The sequence below is a fragment of the Anabrus simplex genome, chromosome 8 (assembly GCF_040414725.1).
Source record: "Anabrus simplex isolate iqAnaSimp1 chromosome 8, ASM4041472v1, whole genome shotgun sequence".
In the NCBI taxonomy this organism is placed as follows: Eukaryota; Metazoa; Arthropoda; class Insecta; order Orthoptera; family Tettigoniidae; genus Anabrus; species Anabrus simplex.
This window is the reverse complement of record NC_090272.1, coordinates 12,047,064-12,068,978: the sequence shown is the minus strand read 5'-3', so window position 1 is coordinate 12,068,978 and position 21,915 is coordinate 12,047,064. Positions and strand designations below refer to the sequence as shown.

The following is a 21,915-nucleotide window of genomic DNA, read 5'->3' as shown; positions in this document are numbered from 1 at the left end:
GGTGTAAAGTGCTTACTGAGTGTTGTGTATCGCCCACCGAAGATTGGATATATCACCGACCTTGAAGACATCTTACGTGACCTCTTACCCAGGTATGAGCATGTTTTATTACTAGGAGACCTCAATACTGACATCCTTAACGACAAAATGACTGAGACTAACCAACAAATCAACATATTTAAATCTTGTAATATGACGATTTTGCCACTTAAACCAACACATCACACAGCTACATCACATACATTACTGGACTTAATTGTGACGAATAACCCTGACAGCGTACTGACCCACGGGCAAATGTCTGATTGCGGACTATCCAATCACGACTTAATTTAGTTAGCTTATTCACTTAAATGCCCCAAGTACAGACCTAAATTAATTACATTCCGAGACCTAAAAAGTATAAATAACGAAGCCCTATTAGAAGATGCTGCAAACATACCTTGGCATAATGTCCATATTTTAGATAATATAGATGATAAAGTGGAGTTCTTAAACACACAACTGCTAGCTCTTCTTAATAAACATGCGCCAAAACGCACTGCTCGTGTAACACGCCCTGCGGCTCCATGGATGACGCAGGAAATACAAGACTTAATGACAGAGAGAAATAAAGCTTTCAGAAAATTTAAAACTAGCCAAATACCGAATGATTTTGACCTGTACAACACCCTTCGTAACAGGAACACCCAGGCCGTAAGGAATGCTAAAATAAGACACTCACAGAACATTTTACTAACCCGAAACACGACAACAATCTGGAAAACCGTTTAAAAATGGGCATAGGCGAAAATAAAATACATACTGCTGACGTTAAACTTTTTTTTTTGCTAGGGGCTTTACGTCGCACCGACACAGATAGGTCTTATGGCGACAAGACGTTCAACTATCACTGGATGATTTAAACCAATGCTTTACTACAAGACCTGTTAACATTGACAAGACAACAAAAGAACAGACAATTAACAAAATTCTACACAATGGCAATACTAACAATGGAGGAGAACAGTTATATTTTTCCCTCGTAACTCCTGCAGAAGTGAGACAAATTGCACGATCAATAAAGACAACTGCGACAGGATGTGACGAGATTGTTCCACAGTTACTGTTAAAAACTCTAGACGTAATCCTACCAACTCTAACCCACATCATAAATACCTCACTGATAACTGGCATATTCCCTTCCCTTTGGAAATATGCAATTGTTCGCCCACTCCCCAAGACCAACAATCCCGTGGAACCCAAAGACTTTCGATCCATTTGCATTTTACCATTTCTGTCCAAAATTTTGGAGAAAATAGTTCACAGACAAATAACCGCATATTTAAATAACAATATGCTTCTTGAAAAATACCAGTCTGGTTTTAGAAGCAATCATAGCACAACTACTGCACTGCTTAAAATTACAAACGACATAGGAGTAGCTATGGATAAGGGAGAAGTTACCGTTTTAACTCTTCTAGACCTTAGTAAGGCCTTCGACTGCGTTGATACGGACATACTAATAGCAAAATTACGTGCTCTTAATTTCTCACAAAGCACACTATCCTGGATGTATTCCTATCTCTCTGATCGCTGGCAGTGTGTATCTGCAGGTGAAAATTTCTCTTCATGGCAATCTGTACAGACTGGAATACAACAGGGGTCAGTGCTAGCGCCACTCCTATTTTCGATCTCCATTTCAGGACTAACACAAGTAATTAAACATTGTCAATATCATGTGTACGCAGACGACATACAGATATATACACATGCACATCCTCGTGACTTACTGACTGCAATAAATAATATGAATGACGACCTAGGAAGAATATGTAGGTGGACCGATGACCATGCACTAAAACTCCATGCCCAAAAATCACATTGTATTCTTTTAGCTACCCAAAAAACCCACGCACGACTTACAGACATCCATACCCACTCAGTAACATTAAGAGGAACTCAGTTACAATTCAAAGACACAGTTAAAAACTTAAGGATGATAATGGATAAAAACCTTAGTTGGAACGATCATGTAACAGGTATATGTCAGCGCGTGTTTTATTCCTTACATTCTCTTAAAAAACTCAGAGTACTCCCCCAAAGTGTAAGAAAACTGCTTATCCAAAATATGGTAATGCCAATATTAGACTACTGTGACATAGTATACAGTAACCTAAACGCCCCACTTTCCATCAAGCTCCGAACGGCACATAACACATGCGTTCGAGTTATTTCAGATGTTCCAAGGTTTAGCCACATTTCTCCCGCATTTGGTAGGCTTTCATGGCTACGCTTAAGAGAGCGATGAAATTTACACACTCTTTCCCCGTTACATCGTATTCTGAACCTCAACACACCTGAATACCTTGCCACACAATTCCATTACCTAGCATCACCTTCCAGTATTCCTACCAGATCATAACCCACCGCAGTACTATGCATTCCCATTCACCGCTCAACTGGCTACAGTAAATCATTTATAGTCACCGCCAGCCCAATTTGGAATTCTCTACCTGCTGAAATTAGAAGCATGTCAAACCACCTCCGTTTTTAAGAAACTCTGTCAAACCTCATTAATAAATAATAATAATTTCTTATAACATAGTAGGATTAGATCATAGCTAAGTTATTAGATAAGATATTAAATAGATAATTTAGTGTATATTTAACTCTTCATGTAGGTGTGTGTATGGTCGGGCAGAATAGCATGCTTCATACCCTGAGTGAGTGAGTGAGTGAGTGAGTGAGTGAGTGAGTGAGTGAGTGAGTGAGTGAGTGAGTGAGTGAGTGAGTGAGTGAGTGAGTGAGTGAGTGAGTGAGTGAGTGAGTGAGTGAGTGAGTGAGTGAGTGAGTGAGTGAGTGAGTGAGTGAGTGAGTGAGTGAGTGAGTGAGTGAGTGAGTGAGTGAGTGAGTGAGTGAGTGAGTGAGTGAGTGAGTGAGTGAGTGAGTGAGTGAGTGAGTGAGTGAGTGAGTGAGTGAGTGAGTGAGTGAGTGAGTGAGTGAGTGAGTGAGTGAGTGAGTGAGTGAGTGAGTGAGTGAGTGAGTGAGTGAGTGAGTGAGTGAGTGAGTGAGTGAGTGAGTGAGTGAGTGAGTGAGTGAGTGAGTGAGTGAGTGAGTGAGTGAGTGAGTGAGTGAGTGAGTGAGTGAGTGAGTGAGTGAGTGAGTGAGTGAGTGAGTGAGTGAGTGAGTGAGTGAGTGAGTGAGTGAGTGAGTGAGTGAGTGAGTGAGTGAGTGAGTGAGTGAGTGAGTGAGTGAGTGAGTGAGTGAGTGAGTGAGTGAGTGAGTGAGTGAGTGAGTGAGTGAGTGAGTGAGTGAGTGAGTGAGTGAGTGAGTGAGTGAGTGAGTGAGTGAGTGAGTGAGTGAGTGAGTGAGTGAGTGAGTGAGTGAGTGAGTGAGTGAGTGAGTGAGTGAGTGAGTGAGTGAGTGAGTGAGTGAGTGAGTGAGTGAGTGAGTGAGTGAGTGAGTGAGTGAGTGAGTGAGTGAGTGAGTGAGTGAGTGAGTGAGTGAGTGAGTGAGTGAGTGAGTGAGTGAGTGAGTGAGTGAGTGAGTGAGTGAGTGAGTGAGTGAGTGAGTGAGTGAGTGAGTGAGTGAGTGAGTGAGTGAGTGAGTGAGTGAGTGAGTGAGTGAGTGAGTGAGTGAGTGAGTGAGTGAGTGAGTGAGTGAGTGAGTGAGTGAGTGAGTGAGTGAGTGAGTGAGTGAGTGAGTGAGTGAGTGAGTGAGTGAGTGAGTGAGTGAGTGAGTGAGTGAGTGAGTGAGTGAGTGAGTGAGTGAGTGAGTGAGTGAGTGAGTGAGTGAGTGAGTGAGTGAGTGAGTGAGTGAGTGAGTGAGTGAGTGAGTGAGTGAGTGAGTGAGTGAGTGAGTGAGTGAGTGAGTGAGTGAGTGAGTGAGTGAGTGAGTGAGTGAGTGAGTGAGTGAGTGAGTGAGTGAGTGAGTGAGTGAGTGAGTGAGTGAGTGAGTGAGTGAGTGAGTGAGTGAGTGAGTGAGTGAGTGAGTGAGTGAGTGAGTGAGTGAGTGAGTGAGTGAGTGAGTGAGTGAGTGAGTGAGTGAGTGAGTGAGTGAGTGAGTGAGTGAGTGAGTGAGTGAGTGAGTGAGTGAGTGAGTGAGTGAGTGAGTGAGTGAGTGAGTGAGTGAGTGAGTGAGTGAGTGAGTGAGTGAGTGAGTGAGTGAGTGAGTGAGTGAGTGAGTGAGTGAGTGAGTGAGTGAGTGAGTGAGTGAGTGAGTGAGTGAGTGAGTGAGTGAGTGAGTGAGTGAGTGAGTGAGTGAGCAAGCAAGCAAGTAAGTAAATAAAATCAACAGGAGCCTGGGTGATAAAACAGAAATGGATTTGTCACTGCCTAAAAACATCGCTCCAATACCTCGACCTTCCAATGACGACCTGATCAATAAGCACTGCTCACGATTTCGCTTGTAACAATAAATGAGGTACCATACTTCATGTCAATACATTACCAATATTTATCATAGAAACAAGCTTAGGAAACTCTTACATAATTCTACTGGTTTAATTTCATTTTTTCATTTACAGCTTGAAGCCCACATAGGTGCCATCAGATTCCGGAAATGTGTTCCTTACGGTGTTGACAACACATGATGGTACGACAACTCTGTTCGTTTTACCAATTGCAGTCCATGAATTTACCCACAAAGTGAACTGTTTGTAACAAATAAAATGCCAAGTTCTATTTGATGGATTTAAAGCTGACAGTAAATGTTTCCTTGCCCTGTTCTTTGTTTTTAAGCTCATGTTATGCATTGCCATTGTCAATACTTCATGGTCTAAAATAAGCCTTGTAAACAAGGGATTTCTTGTTATACAAATAAATTTCTCAGATTTCACTGCTTTTACATTGTCTAATTCACAACAGTATACACTTTCTTCATCTGTATCCATGATGGTATACTCATTACATTTACACCAAATTTGTGTGCCGGCACGGCCTGTAGTGTTTTAGCATATCCATGTCAAGATCGCTATCTGAATGAACATCAGCAAACGTTGTTCGTTCTGGCTCATACTGATACGGACGAATGATATTTACATCCATTATAAATAAAAATAAGCCCACTAACACTGGTAACAGAAGCACACGGCAGTAGCAGTGCGGGAAAAGACTGTGCGAGTTTACTCCCAGCGACAAGACTGACAGGTAGACTCTACAGCACAATGATGTCACGACCAGTTACTACTTCCGCACATAACTTGAGAATGGTTGGACGTAGAGGCACCGGATTAACGGCACTGTTATTACATTCCCATAATACATATTTAGCAATGAATAACGAAATATATGTTTTTGTGTGGTGTTCTCCTTTAAGTTGGATATTCTAAAAGAAATATAACCTTTAGTTAAACTTTTAATTCAATTTTGATATTGTAGTTAGACCCATTCAAGCCCACACTTTCTTTCACCTTTCTGCGTTCCACAGATACCCCGGAACAATATAAATGAGCAGTAGAACACTAGAAGTTTAAAATGCTTTTTTCGTCTTGTTTGTGAAAATAACACTAAAATAGTTCAATTTTACATTAATGTTTACCTGTCTGATATTAATGCTCTGAGGGGGGATACAATGAGATTTTATCATATTTATTTTCTACGTAGTATTCTCTGCCCGGTTACTCATTCCTGCCACCCAGATGATGAAAATTTCTGGGGAGAACACTGATATGGTTTCAGATTTTAAGGTTCCCCATTTCACAAGAAACAGGAAAGCAGGAATGTCACGCAGGTCCACCTGGCCAGTACAGGCCCCTTGCCAGGGTGCAGTGAAGACCTCAAGGCAGAGAAGATGAACTTCAACATGGTGAGGCAGAACAGCCAGCTTGTAGAAACGCTCAATGGCTAAACAGGTTGTTCTAGCTCCCAACAGTTGAGTCTCTAGTATGATCCAGCATGTCTTATGATACACGGTCGCAGGGTAAGGGTCCAAAATCACAGTACAAACTCTGATCCACCTCAAACAAAACCATGCCTATGCCATTCGCTGCTATCATTCCTTTTAAAAGACCAACGGTAATGAGATAAAGATGACAGAAGCCGGTTACAGGTGTAACTAGACCTACATGTTGGCAGTTGATATGTTACGGTTGCCTTGCTGAGATCCTGCGAATGATCAAGGATCCGGTCCTGCACTGCTATCAACTCCGCAAATGTGGGTTAACCATGGTTAGTTGCACTTGAACATGGCTGGGAAACATCACAATTTGTGGTCAAAGAAATCTAAGATTCTGAAGGACAACACTAACAGACAAGGTAGGTCTCCCTGGCAAGAAGAGCAGATGTGGAAGACAGGTGGGTAAATGTTTTAAGGGGAAGCTTTCTCCCTGGGGAGTAAGTTCAGGAGAGATATCACTTAAGAATTGGTATGAAGGTTATCAGAAAAATCTGAAGCCTGTATAGCATACACCTTCTTTTGGAAAGGGAAGGGGCACAGAGAATAATTTTGGGCGAGCAAGTAAAGTCTATGCCCTTTTCGATGACATTGCAGTTTGGGGAGATAATGAAGAGGGAGTACAGACACAAGTTGATTTATGGAATGAGGAGATAAGAAATTTTGGAATGAACATTAGTACTGCGAAAAGCAAGACTGTGATCATGACAAGAGATAACAGAAAATCCAGGGGAGTGATAAAAAAAGGAAATGAACCTCTTGAAGTATTGAAAAATTTTAAATATTTGGGCAGCATACTGTGACAAGATGGAAATTTGGATGGAGAAATTTATTTAAGAATACAGCAGTCTGCAAGTTTCTACCAGTGTGTGAGAGACATTGTATGGAACAAAGATGTGCTAATGAGGTGCAAAAAGGTTTTATAATCGTCCTATTATAAACCTATACTGACCTATGCTTCAGCAGCTTGGATGTTGACTAAGCGGAACCAAAGTAAGATAGAAGCAGTGAAAATGAGGTTCTTGAGGAGCATAGAGGGAAAGACAAGACGAGATAGAATACGAAATGAGGAAATAAGGAGAAGCGTGGGAGTGTGTAAACTTCTAGAAGGGATTGATATGGCAAAGCTAAAATGGTTTGGAAACATGATGAGAATGCCAGGAGAGAGAATACCAAAGAGAACATTCATGGATACAGAGACTGGAAAGATGCCTAAGGGGACGGCCTAGAATGAGATAGAGGAGCTCTGTTGTGGACTGTATTGCAAATAGAGGAGTCAATAGCAATAAAGTACTAGAAGAGGAATGGTGGAAAGATCGAGTAAGGTACACTACCCTACCCAGAGAGAATCTGGAAAAAGAAGAAGAAGAAGAAGAAGAAGAAGAAGAAGAAGAAGAAGTAGTTCCCCAGATAAGCCCATACAAATACAGACAGATGTCCAGAAGGCATTTTATTTTTAAATATGTACAGATACATTAGTATACAATGCTCTGTCAAAAGGAACGAGGCACATTCTCAAATAAATACAAGACATTAAAAAATGGATAAAAATGTATAAATTACAAAAAGCATTTTACGTTATTTCTTCTACTTGAAGAAGATACCCGAGAAAGCTAAGACTTTATGTTGTTTACATTCAACAAACAGATAAAACTATAAAATTCACAATAAGGCTATATTTATATATCTTTTCTGGTACAACAATAGTCAATCATTTGCCTCACTTTAACTTGCGCTTCTTTAAGACGTATCTTGTCATACTGCCTATCATGGTTGTGTGGTTTCTTTAATATAATTGAGCTATTGTCCAGTGTTTCACAAGAAGCACGACAGTGGTGACGATACTCAACACAACACCACTGCTTTCTTTCTCCATACTTTCTGTGCAAATTGTAGAGATATCCATCATGCATCAATTGTTGGCCTCCACGTAAACTATCCAGGAACTGGAGCTGCCCTGCAGGAGAAACTGAATATTAGGTTCTGACTAGAAATAAATTCACTAATAATATTTTAACGAGCAATGCAAATAAAGCTTCGTGTTAGTTTCTGAACATATTTATTTATTAATGTCAATAACAAAGCCTCAGGAACCTTTGGAAGACTATCATCAATCACCCCTTGATCTGCATTTAGTTCAATCACCCAGGTGGCAGATTCCTTATCTGTTGTATACCTGGTATTTTCTTAAATAATTGCAAAAAATTTGGAAATTTATTGAACATTTCCCTTGGTAAATTATTCCAATCCCTAAATCCTGTTCCTCTAAACAAATATTGCTCCAATTTGTCCTCTTGAATTCCAACTTTATCTTCTTATTGTGATCTTGCCTACTTTTAAAAGATCCATTCAAACTTATTTGTCTACAAATGTCATTCCACGCTATCTCTCCAATGACAGCTCGGAACATAACCCTTATTACAACTTACAAACTTCATCATATAGATCTGCATTGATACAGTAGCATGGCAAGAACCAAGTCAGAGCGAGGCTCGGATGAGAACCGGCTATAGGGAGATTTGCCAACTTTGATGTCCTTGTTTTTTGAAACAAATCTTCAATCAATCAATACCGATCAGCATTTAGGGCAGTTGTCCTGGTGGCAGATTCTCTATCTGTTATTTTCATAGCCTTTTTTTAAATGATTTCAAAGAAATTGGAAATTTATTGAACATCACCGTTGGTAAGTTATTCCAATCCCTAACTCCCCTTCCTATAAGTGAATATTTGCCCCTATTTGTCCTCTTGAATTATTCATAAGAATCTTCATAAGAATTAAAGCTTTTAGTATGGTGGTGGTCACGCATCCAGATCTATGCCATACCAAAGGCTATCTCAAAAGCATTAGTTTCCTACTACCAGAAATACCTTTTATTTTGAAAGGAATCTTCATAAGAATTAAAGCTTTTTGTATTCTGATGTGGATAAGGTCCCATTTTACTATTCCAAGTCCAGAGTTCAAATCTCCCTCAGTCAGTACACTGAAGCTACTGGCTACCAGCACTGCATGTCATATTTTAAAGAAACATCATTCAAATTTTAACATGTGAAGAATTTTTACAAGGAAGTGATAGACAATTTTATGAAAAAGAGTGTTTATTGTCTAAGTGTATTCTCAAACAGTTCGTGAAGGACATGGGTTCATCCATTTTTTAAAATTATCAGACAGCAACAATGATGTATCTAAATCTGTTACGAGACGCTATGGCTGAAGAAGTCTTAAATTAGATGAAACATGTACCAAAGAATGTTTAATATATTTTAATATTGAATGTGTTTTCAATTGTAAAGTGAAGTGTATTGATTGGGTGGACTATTAAAGCTAACAGTAGTTCTTAACGTAACACTTAGTCGAGCAGCTCGTCTCCCTTCCCCCAAGCCTACACAGCCAAACTTTCCAAACTGTTCATAACACTACTCTCTTATAATGTTTCCACCTATTCAATATTATTTATTGTAACCGTAAAAAAAGTTACATATATGATAAAACTACTTTTGGTCCTGCTAGAGACCGTCATGAGTCAAAATCAATAAAAGTTAAGGTAAGACATGAATTATAGATAAAATTTATGGAGCAAGCACGTGTTGTTGATATTCAGTGCAAGACAAGTAAAGATTTGGATGTTAAATACTCATCATGATCACAGGTCTTAAGTCTCAGTTTTCTTCCTAGTTTTCTGTGAAGTGCATTCTTCAAATTGTCGGAAATTACCCAGAACAAATTGAGCTGCTTTTCTTTGGATTTTTCCCACTTATTACATACAATTTACAAAATATTTGTTTAATGTTAACCTAGTCAATACTTACAATACCACATTTTGTGGTTAAATAATTATAAAAAATAGAAAGTTTGTGAACATGTTTTGCCCTTCTTAATGGGCATCATCAGCACAATGGATAACCTTAAAACAAATAATTACAATTAAGACTGTTTACAATTATTGCTCATATAAAATTTTCCCACTTCTCGAATCAAGAAATCCTGGTGAGGGTCCCATACACTGGAACCATATTCTAGTTGGAGTCTTATCAGAGACTTGTAAGCCCTCTCCTTTCCATCCTTACTACAACCTCTAAACACCCTCATAACCATGTGCAGAGATCCGTACCCGTTATTTACAATTCCATTTATGTGATTACCCCAATGAAGATCTTACCTTACATTAACACCTAGATACTTACACTGATCCCCATAAGGAACTTCCACCCCATCAACGCAGTGATTTGCCTATTTGTGAAACTCACAACCTGACTTTTAACCCTGTTTATCACCATACCATTGCCTGCTGTCCATCTCACAACATTGTCAAGGTCTTTTTGCAGTTGCTCATAATCTTCTAACTTATTTATTACTCTATACAGAATAACATCATCTGCTAAAAGCCTTATCTCTGATTCCACTTCTTTGCTCATATCATTTATATATATAAAAGAAAACATAAAGGTCCAATAATACTGCCTTAAGATAATGCTTCACCCACTCTTAATTCTCCGAGTTCTATTTTCTAGAAATATAGCCACCCATTCAGTCACTCTTTTGCCTAGTCCAACTGCAATCACATTTGCCAGTAATCTCCCATGATCTACCCTATCAAATGCCTTAGATAAGTCAATCATGGTACAGTCCATATGACCTTGTGAATCTAAGATGTCTGCTCTTTTTTGATGGAATCGTACAAGGTGAGCTTCAGTGGGATAACCTTTCTTAAAGCCGAACTGCCTTCTATCGAACCAGTCATTAATTTTGCAAACAGTCTAATATGGTCAGAAATAATACTTTCCTAATCTTATATGAAACACATGTCAAACTGACTGGCCTGTAATTTTTGGCTTTATCACCCTTTCCTTTACAGCAACTCTCTGTTCATTTGGTATAGCACCTTCATGCAAACGATAATTAAATAAGTACTTTGGATATGGTACTACAGGGTCTTTTTTTCCGGCTGGCTCCGTGTGTCAGGGCAACATGCATCAAAGGTGATAGCGCATCTGGGTGACTCATTTTCCGAAAGATATATTGCTTCATGACCCGCTAAGATGACCTAATGCAGTATGGTAGCGATAACCATTGCCTCACAGTAATCGTTTAGTTTAAGATCTGTGGTACTGCTAGCGTGTTCAATGTGTTTGCTTTAAAATAGCGTAGTTTCTGTAGGAATACTAATTGTGTGTTTAATAAGTGATGTATACAGTAGAACAGCGTGTATTCATTGTGTTGTGCTATGCAAAGCGTTCTTCCTATACAGAGTGCCGCTTTCGATTCATTCGCAAATTTCCTGCCATCCTCCCCATAGGAGTACGGTATGTACAGTAAATTAGTAAAGATGTTCCGCACCACCGGGTCCATTCTTAACAAGAAATCACACAGGAGACAAACCACTTTAACAGAGGAAAGGCTTGAGGAATTAGGAGCTCTCTTGGAAAGAACTCCAACAAAATCCCTGTCACGTCTCGCCGTACAAGCTAATGTCATTATCTTCTGCCCACAAAGCAACAAAACCGTTAAAAGCAAATCCGTACAAACCCACCCCTGCCCAATATTTAAGAAAATAATAATAATGTTATTTGCTTTACGTCCCACTAACTACTTTAGCGGTTTTCGGAGACGCCGAGGTGCCGGAATTTAGTCTCGCAGGAGTTCTTTTACGTGCCAGTAAATCTACCGACACGAGGCTGTCATATTTGAGCACCTTAAAATACCATCGGACTGAGCCAGAATCAAACCTGCCAAGTTAGGGTCAGAAGGCCAGCGCCTCAACCGTCTGAGCCGCTCAGCCCGGCACCCAATATTTAAGAGGACTTGACAGTTTTGCTAGGGTTCGATATTATAACTCGTTGCTTCAGTCAGTTCACGATGGGTATGTTGACCCAGAATAGTGATGAAGCATGGCTACACTTAAGTGGCTATGTAAATAGTCAAAACAATCGCTACTGGTGTGCAGAAAATCCCCCCAGCTGCATGTCCATCCACTTCATGATGTAAAGATAGGAGTTTGGTGTGCAATAAGTGTTTGCAGAATTATAGGCCTACATTTTTCCATGAAACAATAAACAATAAATAAACCTCATTCTCAGACCATTCTTTTAAGAGCTGATCGAAGAAGGAATGAGGAATGGTTACTTTATGCAAAATAATGTGATGGCACACACTGCTAATTGGTCTATGGAGGTAATATGGGAAGTTTTCTCCCTATATCTCCTGATTTAAATCCCTGTGATTATTACATGTGGGGGATGCTAAGGGAAAAGTGAATGTGACCAACCCTCACACAAGAGAAGAACTATAAAAGAACATTACATAAGTCATTTCAAACATCACACGGACTGAGATTCGCCGAGTGTCTGCAAACCTATTTACGAGGTGTCAGATGTGTTTGACAGCTGAGAGATAACATTTTTAACATCAAATGTAATGCCAGGTAGGTTTTAGACTAATAGTTTCATTATAAATGGATTTCTCTAAGTGTGAATTGCTGTGAGTAGTGGGGAGGAAAAGCGCGCATTATACCGGCTAGCAACAGAATGTCATTGCACCAGCCGTATCGTGCTCTGAGTGGTGCTGCAGAGCGAGCCAGAAAAAGACCCTGTATATCCCAACCCATTGTCTCTAGCATATCCCCAGAAATCTTATCAACTCCGGCTGTTTTTCTAGTTTTCAACTTTTGTATGTTATTGTACAAAGGTCATGTCTCGAAAGGTGGTGAACCTCGATTAATTGATCACTGGATTATCTAATGGTCTTCCCTTTTGCTAACCCACTGGCTGATTTTGACTAGTGGTGGTAATTATTTGATGAGCGGAAGCAGCATATTCCATGTAATTAATCTCATAATGGAACCGAATTGAAGTTGATATATTAAAATTACAAAAATTTTATTTACAACCATCTATTCAATACATTACAATATACTCATTGGATGATAGTATAATCATGAAGTATCTTAAATAATGGGACATGTTTCCTTCAGCATAGCAAACATCAGCAGCTATTAAATGCACAAAGACTATGTTCAAGATTGTCGTTACTTTATAAAGAGTCCACTATTTGGTGTTCCACGTTACATACAGTTTCCGAGTCTTACTGCTAGCACGTGCATATTGACTTGCTTAACTTGAACTCTCTTTTGGTATCGAGATCGTGTATCTCCTATGGAATTCACAACTACTGGTGTTCACGTCATATGTAAACCTTAGTCAGTATTGCTGTTATGTGCCTTTTGACTGGTTCAACTTGGACTGGCGATGATTTGATGATGATGATGATGATGCTTGTTGTTTAAAGGGCCCTAACATCGAGGTCATTGGCCCTTGCGATGATTTAAGAAACCCTCTTTTAACTCTTGTTTTTTAATTAATATGAAGGAATTCCAACCTCATAATTTTAATAATAATAATGTTATTTGTTTTACATCCCACTAACTACTCTTTTACAGTTTTCGGAGACACCGAGGTGCTGGAATTTAGTCCCGCAGGAGATCTTTTATGTGCCAGTAAATTTACCGACATGGGGCTGACGTATTTGAGCACCTTCAAATACCACCAGACTGAGCCAGGATCAAAGCTGCCACGTTGGGGTCAGAAGGCCAGGGCCTTAATCATCTGAGCCACTCAGCCCGGCCCTCATAATTTTTTATTTAATCCACGCTTCACACATTCATGTATATTTTAATGTTCACAATGTCTAATGTCATACTTTAACAACCCCATGATTGTTTTTAATTTACAGATGTTTATTGTTAATGCATTTCACAATAAATACTTTTTTAATTTGCACATATTTTGTTACAATCTCAAGTCTACTGTTCATATTGTGTTGATCATTGACGATCAATCTTTTATTACAACACGGTTACTCTTCTGACATGAGGATACTATTTTGATCATTTTTAAACTCAGGGCCCGGACCTAGTCTTTGTGCATTTAATGGCTGATGATGTTCGCTATGCCGAACGAAACATGTCCCATTATTTAAGATACTTCATGATTATACTATAATCCAATGAGTAGATTGTAATGTACTGAATAGGTGGTTGTAAATAAAATTTTATAATTTTAATATAGCAGCAAATTCTTTGGTCATATGTTTCAAACTACCACCAGTAAGCGGGAGAAGTTTTAAAGACTGCTCAGTACAGGGAACTAATTAATTATTTTGTTTCAAACTTCTTCCGTGCATGCTCTCTGATCTACATATTGTCGTGCGCATACCAATAGGCAGCAAATCCTTAGAATGACCATGGCACTTCCTTCGCAGACTGTTGACTACAGATGATGATCAAAACATATATTGATGTCAGAAATGATGAAAATGGCACCGTGAGTGGAAGGAAAGCTGCTAGCTGGCCTACTGTCAATGTGATTCAGAACATTTTATTTACGGGTGAGAGTGGTATAAGTGAAGAAGTATCGGAGAAGTGTCTGGCCCTGCGGTGTAGGGGCAACGCATCCGCCTGTCACCAGGCAGCCCCGAGTTCGTTTCCTGGCTGGAGCAGGGGTTTTTAATTGTAATGATTAATATCCCTGGCCTGGGGACTGGGTGTTTGTGATTCCTTAATGTTCCTTTCCTCCCACACAACATTCCACACTACCGTCATTCCAATTACACGCAGATTCATACAATATGGTGCCAGTAGGGGCAAAAGATCCACATGGGTCAACGCCCCGAACAAATAGCATTTAAAAAAAAAAAATGGGAGAAGTCTGACATTTCAAATATAAAACTGAACAAATCAACTTCAATTTGTGAGATAATGAGTGACAACATTTTCTCTATAACAGCTGATTTTTAAGGTTAACGCAACAAATTTTGGAACAATATTATCGCTCTCGCTACCTGACCCATAGTCTTTACAGGCCATGTTTTTCCTGAAACTAGCCAAGCCCGTACTTTCCTTGGAGTTGCTCATTTGAACAAATGTTATTTTGCTAAGCAGTATTTCAACGGATCTGGTTATAGAATTATTTTGCTAGGTTATGCCACATTTGCAACACAGAAGTAAGAAATCAAGGGGGAAAGCTTCTCATAAGGAGACATGCTACCATTGTGAGCAGTGTGGTGTCACATTGTGTATGGAGACATGCTTCAAAATTTATCATACAAAGAAACAATGTGATTCTGTGTAAGGAAGTAGTTACCTAAAACTAACAATAATGATGTCCAACGTGCTATAAATTCAATCCACAGTGGTAATAAGTGAAATGATACAATATTATGAAATGAGATCCATTATTTGACTTTTCTTTTGTGACATTTACATGGTTGGAAAAAGAAAACCATAAGATATGAGATTTGTTGGAAATAATTGTACTTGTTTATTCATGCATTATTGCAGAAGAATAGGTCTTTGAAACTGTAAATGTTTCATTGATGTTTGGAGCATAATTACAAGAAAAAATCAATCTCATTATCATACAAATTGTCTAGTTTTCAAGGACATGTACATAAATATGGTCTGGTAGTGAGAGCGTCAAGCATGCCATGTTGTAACATGGGTAGTTAACTGAACTTTTCATGAAAAATGATTTCTTTCAGCATGTTTTATCCTTAAAGAATTAGTAAGCCAGTGGACTGATTGATCAATAATCCCAGATAAAATTCTATGTGCCTGCTAGAATATAACAATGCATTCCAGTTATAAAATGTCCAAGCAGAGAATCTGTGTGAGGCTACAACACATGGTATTATCCAGTGGCGTAGGCTATCGGTGAAGCCCTAACCTCAAATGAGAACGATGGAAATCTAAAACATGTTATATTGTAAGCATCTGGCACATTGTTCCATTTACAAAGCTTGAACGCAGCTTGCTGCTGAATGCCCGAATGGTGTGGGGGCCGGGGGGATAGGGATAGTCAGATCGCCACTGCTAACGAAGGAGAGATAGTCAAAAGACTTGAAGTTCTCTGGAAGTTTCTGAAGTGACACATGCGCTCCTGATAACAGAGTGCTAGTGTTTCACTCCCTTTTGCTACTGTTGTACGAGTTATATAGGTAGACTAGCTGATGTACCCGTGCTTCGCTACGGGATTCTCACAAAGACTGTCTTTGTGGTTTTCCTACCTGAAGTCGTCAGAAGGAATGTAGTGATTAAAAGCAATGTTATATAAAATACTTGATCAAATTAATAAACCGCACATTTTCTCACTTTTAACGAACAGTACTACGGTGCCGATCTAACAATCCAAAGTTCCAGTGCTGCAATGACCAGACCGCAGACAGCTGTGAACACTTCTTTGCCATTATTCTGTTAAATATGCACACTGCTCATTCCAATCAGTGCCTCTTAGTAGGAATTGAATAGCTCGAGTGCTATGATGAACCAATTTGTTACGTATCAGTAGTATCAGGAATTTAACTCCCCAGCTACTTCCTGCCAATTTTCAGGCAGGCTGTTATACTCGGTACGACCGGGTGAGTTGGCTGTGCAGTTAGGGGCGCATAGCTGTGAGCTTGGATCCAGGAGGTAGTGGGTTCGAACTCCACTGTCGACAGCCCTGAAGATAGTTTTCCGTGGTCTCCAATTTTCACACCACGAAAATGCTGGGGCTGTAACATAATTAACGTGGGGGCTGCTTCCTTCCCACTCCTAGCCCTTTCGTATCCCATCGTCGCCGCGAGTCCTATCTGTGTCGGTGCGACGTAGAGCAAATTTTAAAAAACTCGGTATACAGCAGTAATCCCATCTATCGGAGATGAATGGCAACAGAGACACAAAGCAAATCACAACAAACAATGGTCAATGTAATGTTATTGTTGATCAATGATATGAGCTTTCTGTATTGTAGTCCTTCACATTCAGTTTTCTTTCGACTCTGTAATATATGGCCGTCTTACAAAATTAATTATAGCGTAGACTGTAGTTCCTTAATCCCCGACTTTACATACCGATTTTCATTAAATTCTGTTTACCCATTTTCTCGTGACGGCACTGATATGATCTTAGTAATAAAAATCCATATTCATAAATATCTCCGTCATCATAACCGACAGGTCAAAATGTATAAGGCATAAATGATCGGAAATTTAATACTATGTAACTTTATTTATATAGTAATTGTCCATAAGACCACTAATAACACAAATATTCGAGAATTAAATTTTGGGCCTTCCTCTAAACTACCATTTCGCTCAGGGTGAATAAAGTTAGTTATGGCCTAGATTGTAGCGACTTATTCCCCGAATTTGCGTACCGATTTTATTTACGATGGGACAACTAATAACAAATATTTGAGAATTAAATTTTTAGGCCTTTCCCTAAACTACCATTTTTCTTAACGTGAATAAGATTATTTATGATGTAGATTGTAGCGACTTATTCGCCGACTTTGCATACCTAATTTAATTAAGATAGGATCACTAATAACATAAATATTTGCAAATAAAATTTTAGGCCTTCTCCTAAACTACAATTTCTTTCAGAGTGAATAAGATTATTTATAGTTTATATTGTAGCAACTTATTTTAGAACTTTACATACCGGTTTTCATTAAGATAAGGCCACTAATAATATAAATATTTGAGAATTAAATTTTAGGCCTTCCCCTAAACTACCATTTCTCTCAGCGTGAAAAAAGATTATTTATGGCCTAGATTGTAGCGACTTATTCCCAGACTTTACATACCGATTTTCATTAAATTTTCTTCAGCCGTTTTCTCGTGATGCGTGTACATACATACAGACAGACAGAAATTACAGAAAATTACAAAATGCATTTCCTTGTTACTATGGACATGACTGATACAGAAATACCATTATTTTCAAGTTTTGAGCAATGTACAAACAAAACTCTTATTTTATATATATAGATCTGCTAGAATGAAATGCACTCTTTCTGGTTTAGTATTCTCTTTGGTTGGTTGGAATCAAACCTGTGATCATGGGTCGGACACCACCACTGATCTCCCAAAGAAGCTAATAAACCAGTGAACGATGGGTACAACCGCTGATAATGCTGTAAAATTCAAAATTTTAATAATAATAATAATAATAATAATAATAATAATAATAATAATAATAATAATAATAATAATAATAATAGTAGTAGTAGTAGTAATTGCTGAACAAAAACCATGATCAGTACATGAAGAACCTGACAGTGGAGAGTAAATGGGAAAACTTAAAGGATAAGGTTAACCGAGCTCGATAGCTGCAGTCGCTTAATTGCGGCCAGTATCCAGTATTCGGGAGATAGTAGGTTCGAACCCCACTATCGGCAGCCCTGAAAATGGTTTTCCGTGGTTTCCCATTTTCACACCAGGCAAATGCTGGGGCTGTACCTTAATTAAGGCCACGGCCGATTCCTTCCCACTCCTAGCCCAGAGAAGGAAGCATGAGTGGTGGACAGAAGAATGTGAAGAGGCGGTAGAGTACAGGAGGAAGATGTGGGTAAGGTGGCAGACTACCAAGAAGGAAGAGGACCTGTCAACTTTCGAGACAGTGAGAAGGATGGCTGCCAAGGCGATCAGGAATGCCAGAAGGAAAAGGTGGAATGAGAGGCTGGAAGAAGCTGATCATGCGTTTAAGAAAAACAAATCACGATCCTTCTTTAAGGAGATGAAGAGCAGGATAAAGGGTTATGAGGCGAGAGAACCTTTTGTGAAAGGACAAGACAGCGAGTTGAAAATAGGAGGAAAAGATGTATGCGAGGAAATGGCAAGATATTTCAAAGATCTACTGAACACAGAAGCACCCACAGGGAGTATTACTCTACAGTATAGCAGAGACATCAACCAAGGACGAGCACCCACCAAAACAGAAGTTGTGAAGGCAATCAAGGATCTCAAGAACAACAAAGCGGCAGGTAATGATGGTATATGCGCCGAGGAGATCAAATGGGGTGGTCCTGCAATGGAAGAAAGGATGTACAGAATAATAATGGACATCTGGATAAATAAGAAGATACCTAGCGACTGGAAAGAAGCCATAATTATACCAGTACATAAGAAAGGAGACAAAAGAATACTGGATAACTACAGAGGTATCTCACTGCTAAATATTGGGTACAAGATACTCTCGAGATTATTGCTGAACAGAGTGGAAGCACAGCTTGAATCAACCATAGGAGAATACCAGGGTGGTTTCCGGAAAGGGAAAAACTGCGCAGAACAGATCTTTGGACTCAAGAGAATCACAGAACACAGACACAGGAAAGGAAAAGACACAATAGTTACATTTGTAGACTTCGCAAAAGCCTACGATTCAATAGACAGGAACACACTACTGAACATCCTACGCGACAGAGGATTGGATTCTACGACACATGGATTGGTGGGGGAAACATTGAAGGATACAACTGCTAGAGTAAGACACCGGAGTATGTGGCAGCTTTGAAATTAAGAAAGGAGTCCGACAAGGGGATGGGCTGTTATTTATAAGTTTCATTTCCGTATTGATAGATATTACTTTACAGAAAAACAATATATATACAAATCTCCACCTTATCAATACAAATTTATTTTACATAAGTATAGTCAAATAGTCAAGACTAGTTTCGACCCCTAGGGGGTCATCCTCAGTTGACATGCATTAAAAATTGTATTGTTCACAAAAACATCACATATAGTGGTAAAAGCTTAGACTAATTTAGACTGATCATTAATGTTGGTATGTCTAATGCATGACTAGTGTGCATCGTTTATGAAGACACATATCACCTTACTGCTACTACCATCCAATTTTTAGGTTATATAATATGGAACACACATATGTTTGTGTAACTCATCAGTGGCAAGTTCAACTATATACACAATTGGCTGTTGATTAGTCACATGAAAGTACAGAACACTGGCTTGAACATTCTGTTTGAGATATCAATGCAACACCTTACTTGCATACATCCTAGAAGCTAAATTCAGTTTGTAAAGCCCATTACTTCTGATTGAAACTTAGTATGAAGTTAAAATTTGAATAAAAATATCTGCTTAATGTAGACATTAAAATATTGTTAAAATGGGCATATAGTCAAAAACAGTGGTATGTATGCCACACATGTCTAGTTAAAAATACATTACATTGATGTTGTTTATGTATGGTACAACATGTACATTGATTTGGAATAAATGGGGTTTGTATATATAGTGTTCCAACAAAATGGATCCGTAAAAAATATTATATGTAAAGACAATTGGTATTATAATGATCCGCTGCATATCAGGTAGTACTAGTTATTTATCTGGAGATATTTTTTGGCAGCTACAGATGTTGGAGTTATTAGAAATGTTAATGGAGCATATTTTCTTCCGTAGTCGCGATGTTTATAGTTGGTGGCATTAGTCAAATATGTTGAAAATTATGCGTATCAGATCCCAACAGGCAGCTACAAAGAACGCACGGTTCCAACACTTTACACACTCCACCTTGTTTTTTACAACATATAAGCTTCCAGGACAAAATCAACATGTACCAAGACGCATAATTTTCAACATATTTGACTAATGCCACCAACTATAAACATCGCGACTACGGAAGAAAATATGCTCCATTAACATTTCTAATAACTCCAACATCTGTAGCTGCCAAAAAATATCTCCAGATAAATAACTAGTACTACCTGATATGCAGCGGATCATTATAATACCAATTGTCTTTACATATAATATTTTTTACGGATCCATTTTGTTGGAACACTATATATACAAACCCCATTTATTCCAAATCAATGTACATGTTGTACCATACATAAACAACATCAATGTAATGTATTTTTAACTAGACATGTGTGGCATACATACCACTGTTTTTGACTATATGCCCATTTTAACAATATTTTAATGTCTACATTAAGCAGATATTTTTATTCAAATTTTAACTTCATACTAAGTTTCAATCAGAAGTAATGGGCTTTACAAACTGAATTTAGCTTCTAGGATGTATGCAAGTAAGGTGTTGCATTGATATCTCAAACAGAATGTTCAAGCCAGTGTTCTGTACTTTCATGTGACTAATCAACAGCCAATTGTGTATATAGTTGAACTTGCCACTGATGAGTTACACAAACATATGTGTGTTCCATATTATATAACCTAAAAATTGGATGGTAGTAGCAGTAAGGTGATATGTGTCTTCATAAACGATGCACACTAGTCATGCATTAGACATACCAACATTAATGATCAGTCTAAATTAGTCTAAGCTTTTACCACTATATGTGATGTTTTTGTGAACAATACAATTTTTAATGCATGTCAACTGAGGATGACCCCCTAGGGGTCGAAACTAGTCTTGACTATTTGACTATACTTATGTAAAATAAATTTGTATTGATAAGGTGGAGATTTGTATATATATTGTTTTTCTGTAAAGGGGATGGGCTGTCGCCAATATTATTTAACCTAGTTTTGGATGAAGTGGTGAAGCAGTGAAGACAGTTGAATAGAACTATGGGAATTGAAGGTGTACAGATTGGATATAAGATCAAAAACAATGTCATAGTGGATTGCATTGCCTTCGTAGATGATATGGTGCTGTTACATGAGAAGGAAGAAGAAGCAAAGTTGGCACTAGCAAATCTAGCAGAGACTGCAGCAAAGGTTGGTCTGAAAATAGCCTACAACAAGACGAAGGTACTGAATACGAAGACCGATTGGAATGTAAAAGGCCAAGTGGTAGAGAGAGTCGACAGCTTCCGGTACCTAGGTGAGAACATCACGGGTAAAGCAACAAAAGTACCACAGACAGAGCTCAACTGCTGCTGAAACTACGATATGCAGCCATGACTACATATGGAAAGAAGAACCTCTCGAGGAATGCCAAACTGCGACAGTACATGATAACCATCAGGAATGCTGCATTATATGCAATTGAAACGCTGACATTGGGCAAGAGAGCTTGCATACAACTGGAGAAGGAGGAAAGAAGAATCTTGAGACATATATGGGGCACCAAAAAGCAAGGTGAAATCTGGGTACAAAGATCACGGCAGGAACTATATGCGAGTATAAAACCAATCTTGAGTGTGATAAGAAAGAGAAGGTTAGGATTTGTTGGACATCTCACGAGGATGGATGACAGTAGGCTGACGAAGAAGATATGGAATGCAACCTGC

The 21,915-nt window shown here is 38.7% G+C and overlaps 1 protein-coding gene across 12 annotated transcripts in view; it reads right to left on the bottom strand.

The window, feature by feature from the left end:
• Nucleotides 1-21,915, bottom strand: part of LOC136879195 (modifier of mdg4) — a 617,535-nt gene that overhangs the window by 225,721 nt on the left and 369,899 nt on the right. Inside the window, exon 7 of one of the 12 annotated variants that reach the window (XM_067152982.2) lies at nt 7,599-7,831. The exons of 9 other annotated variants lie outside the window; for them this stretch is intronic. In XM_067152982.2, coding sequence (XP_067009083.2) covers nt 7,599-7,831 — 233 coding nt within the window. Of the gene's footprint in view, nt 1-7,598; nt 7,832-21,915 lie in introns of those variants that run through there. 2 more of the 12 variants (XM_067152977.2, XM_067152975.2) reach the window with 2 other exon arrangements.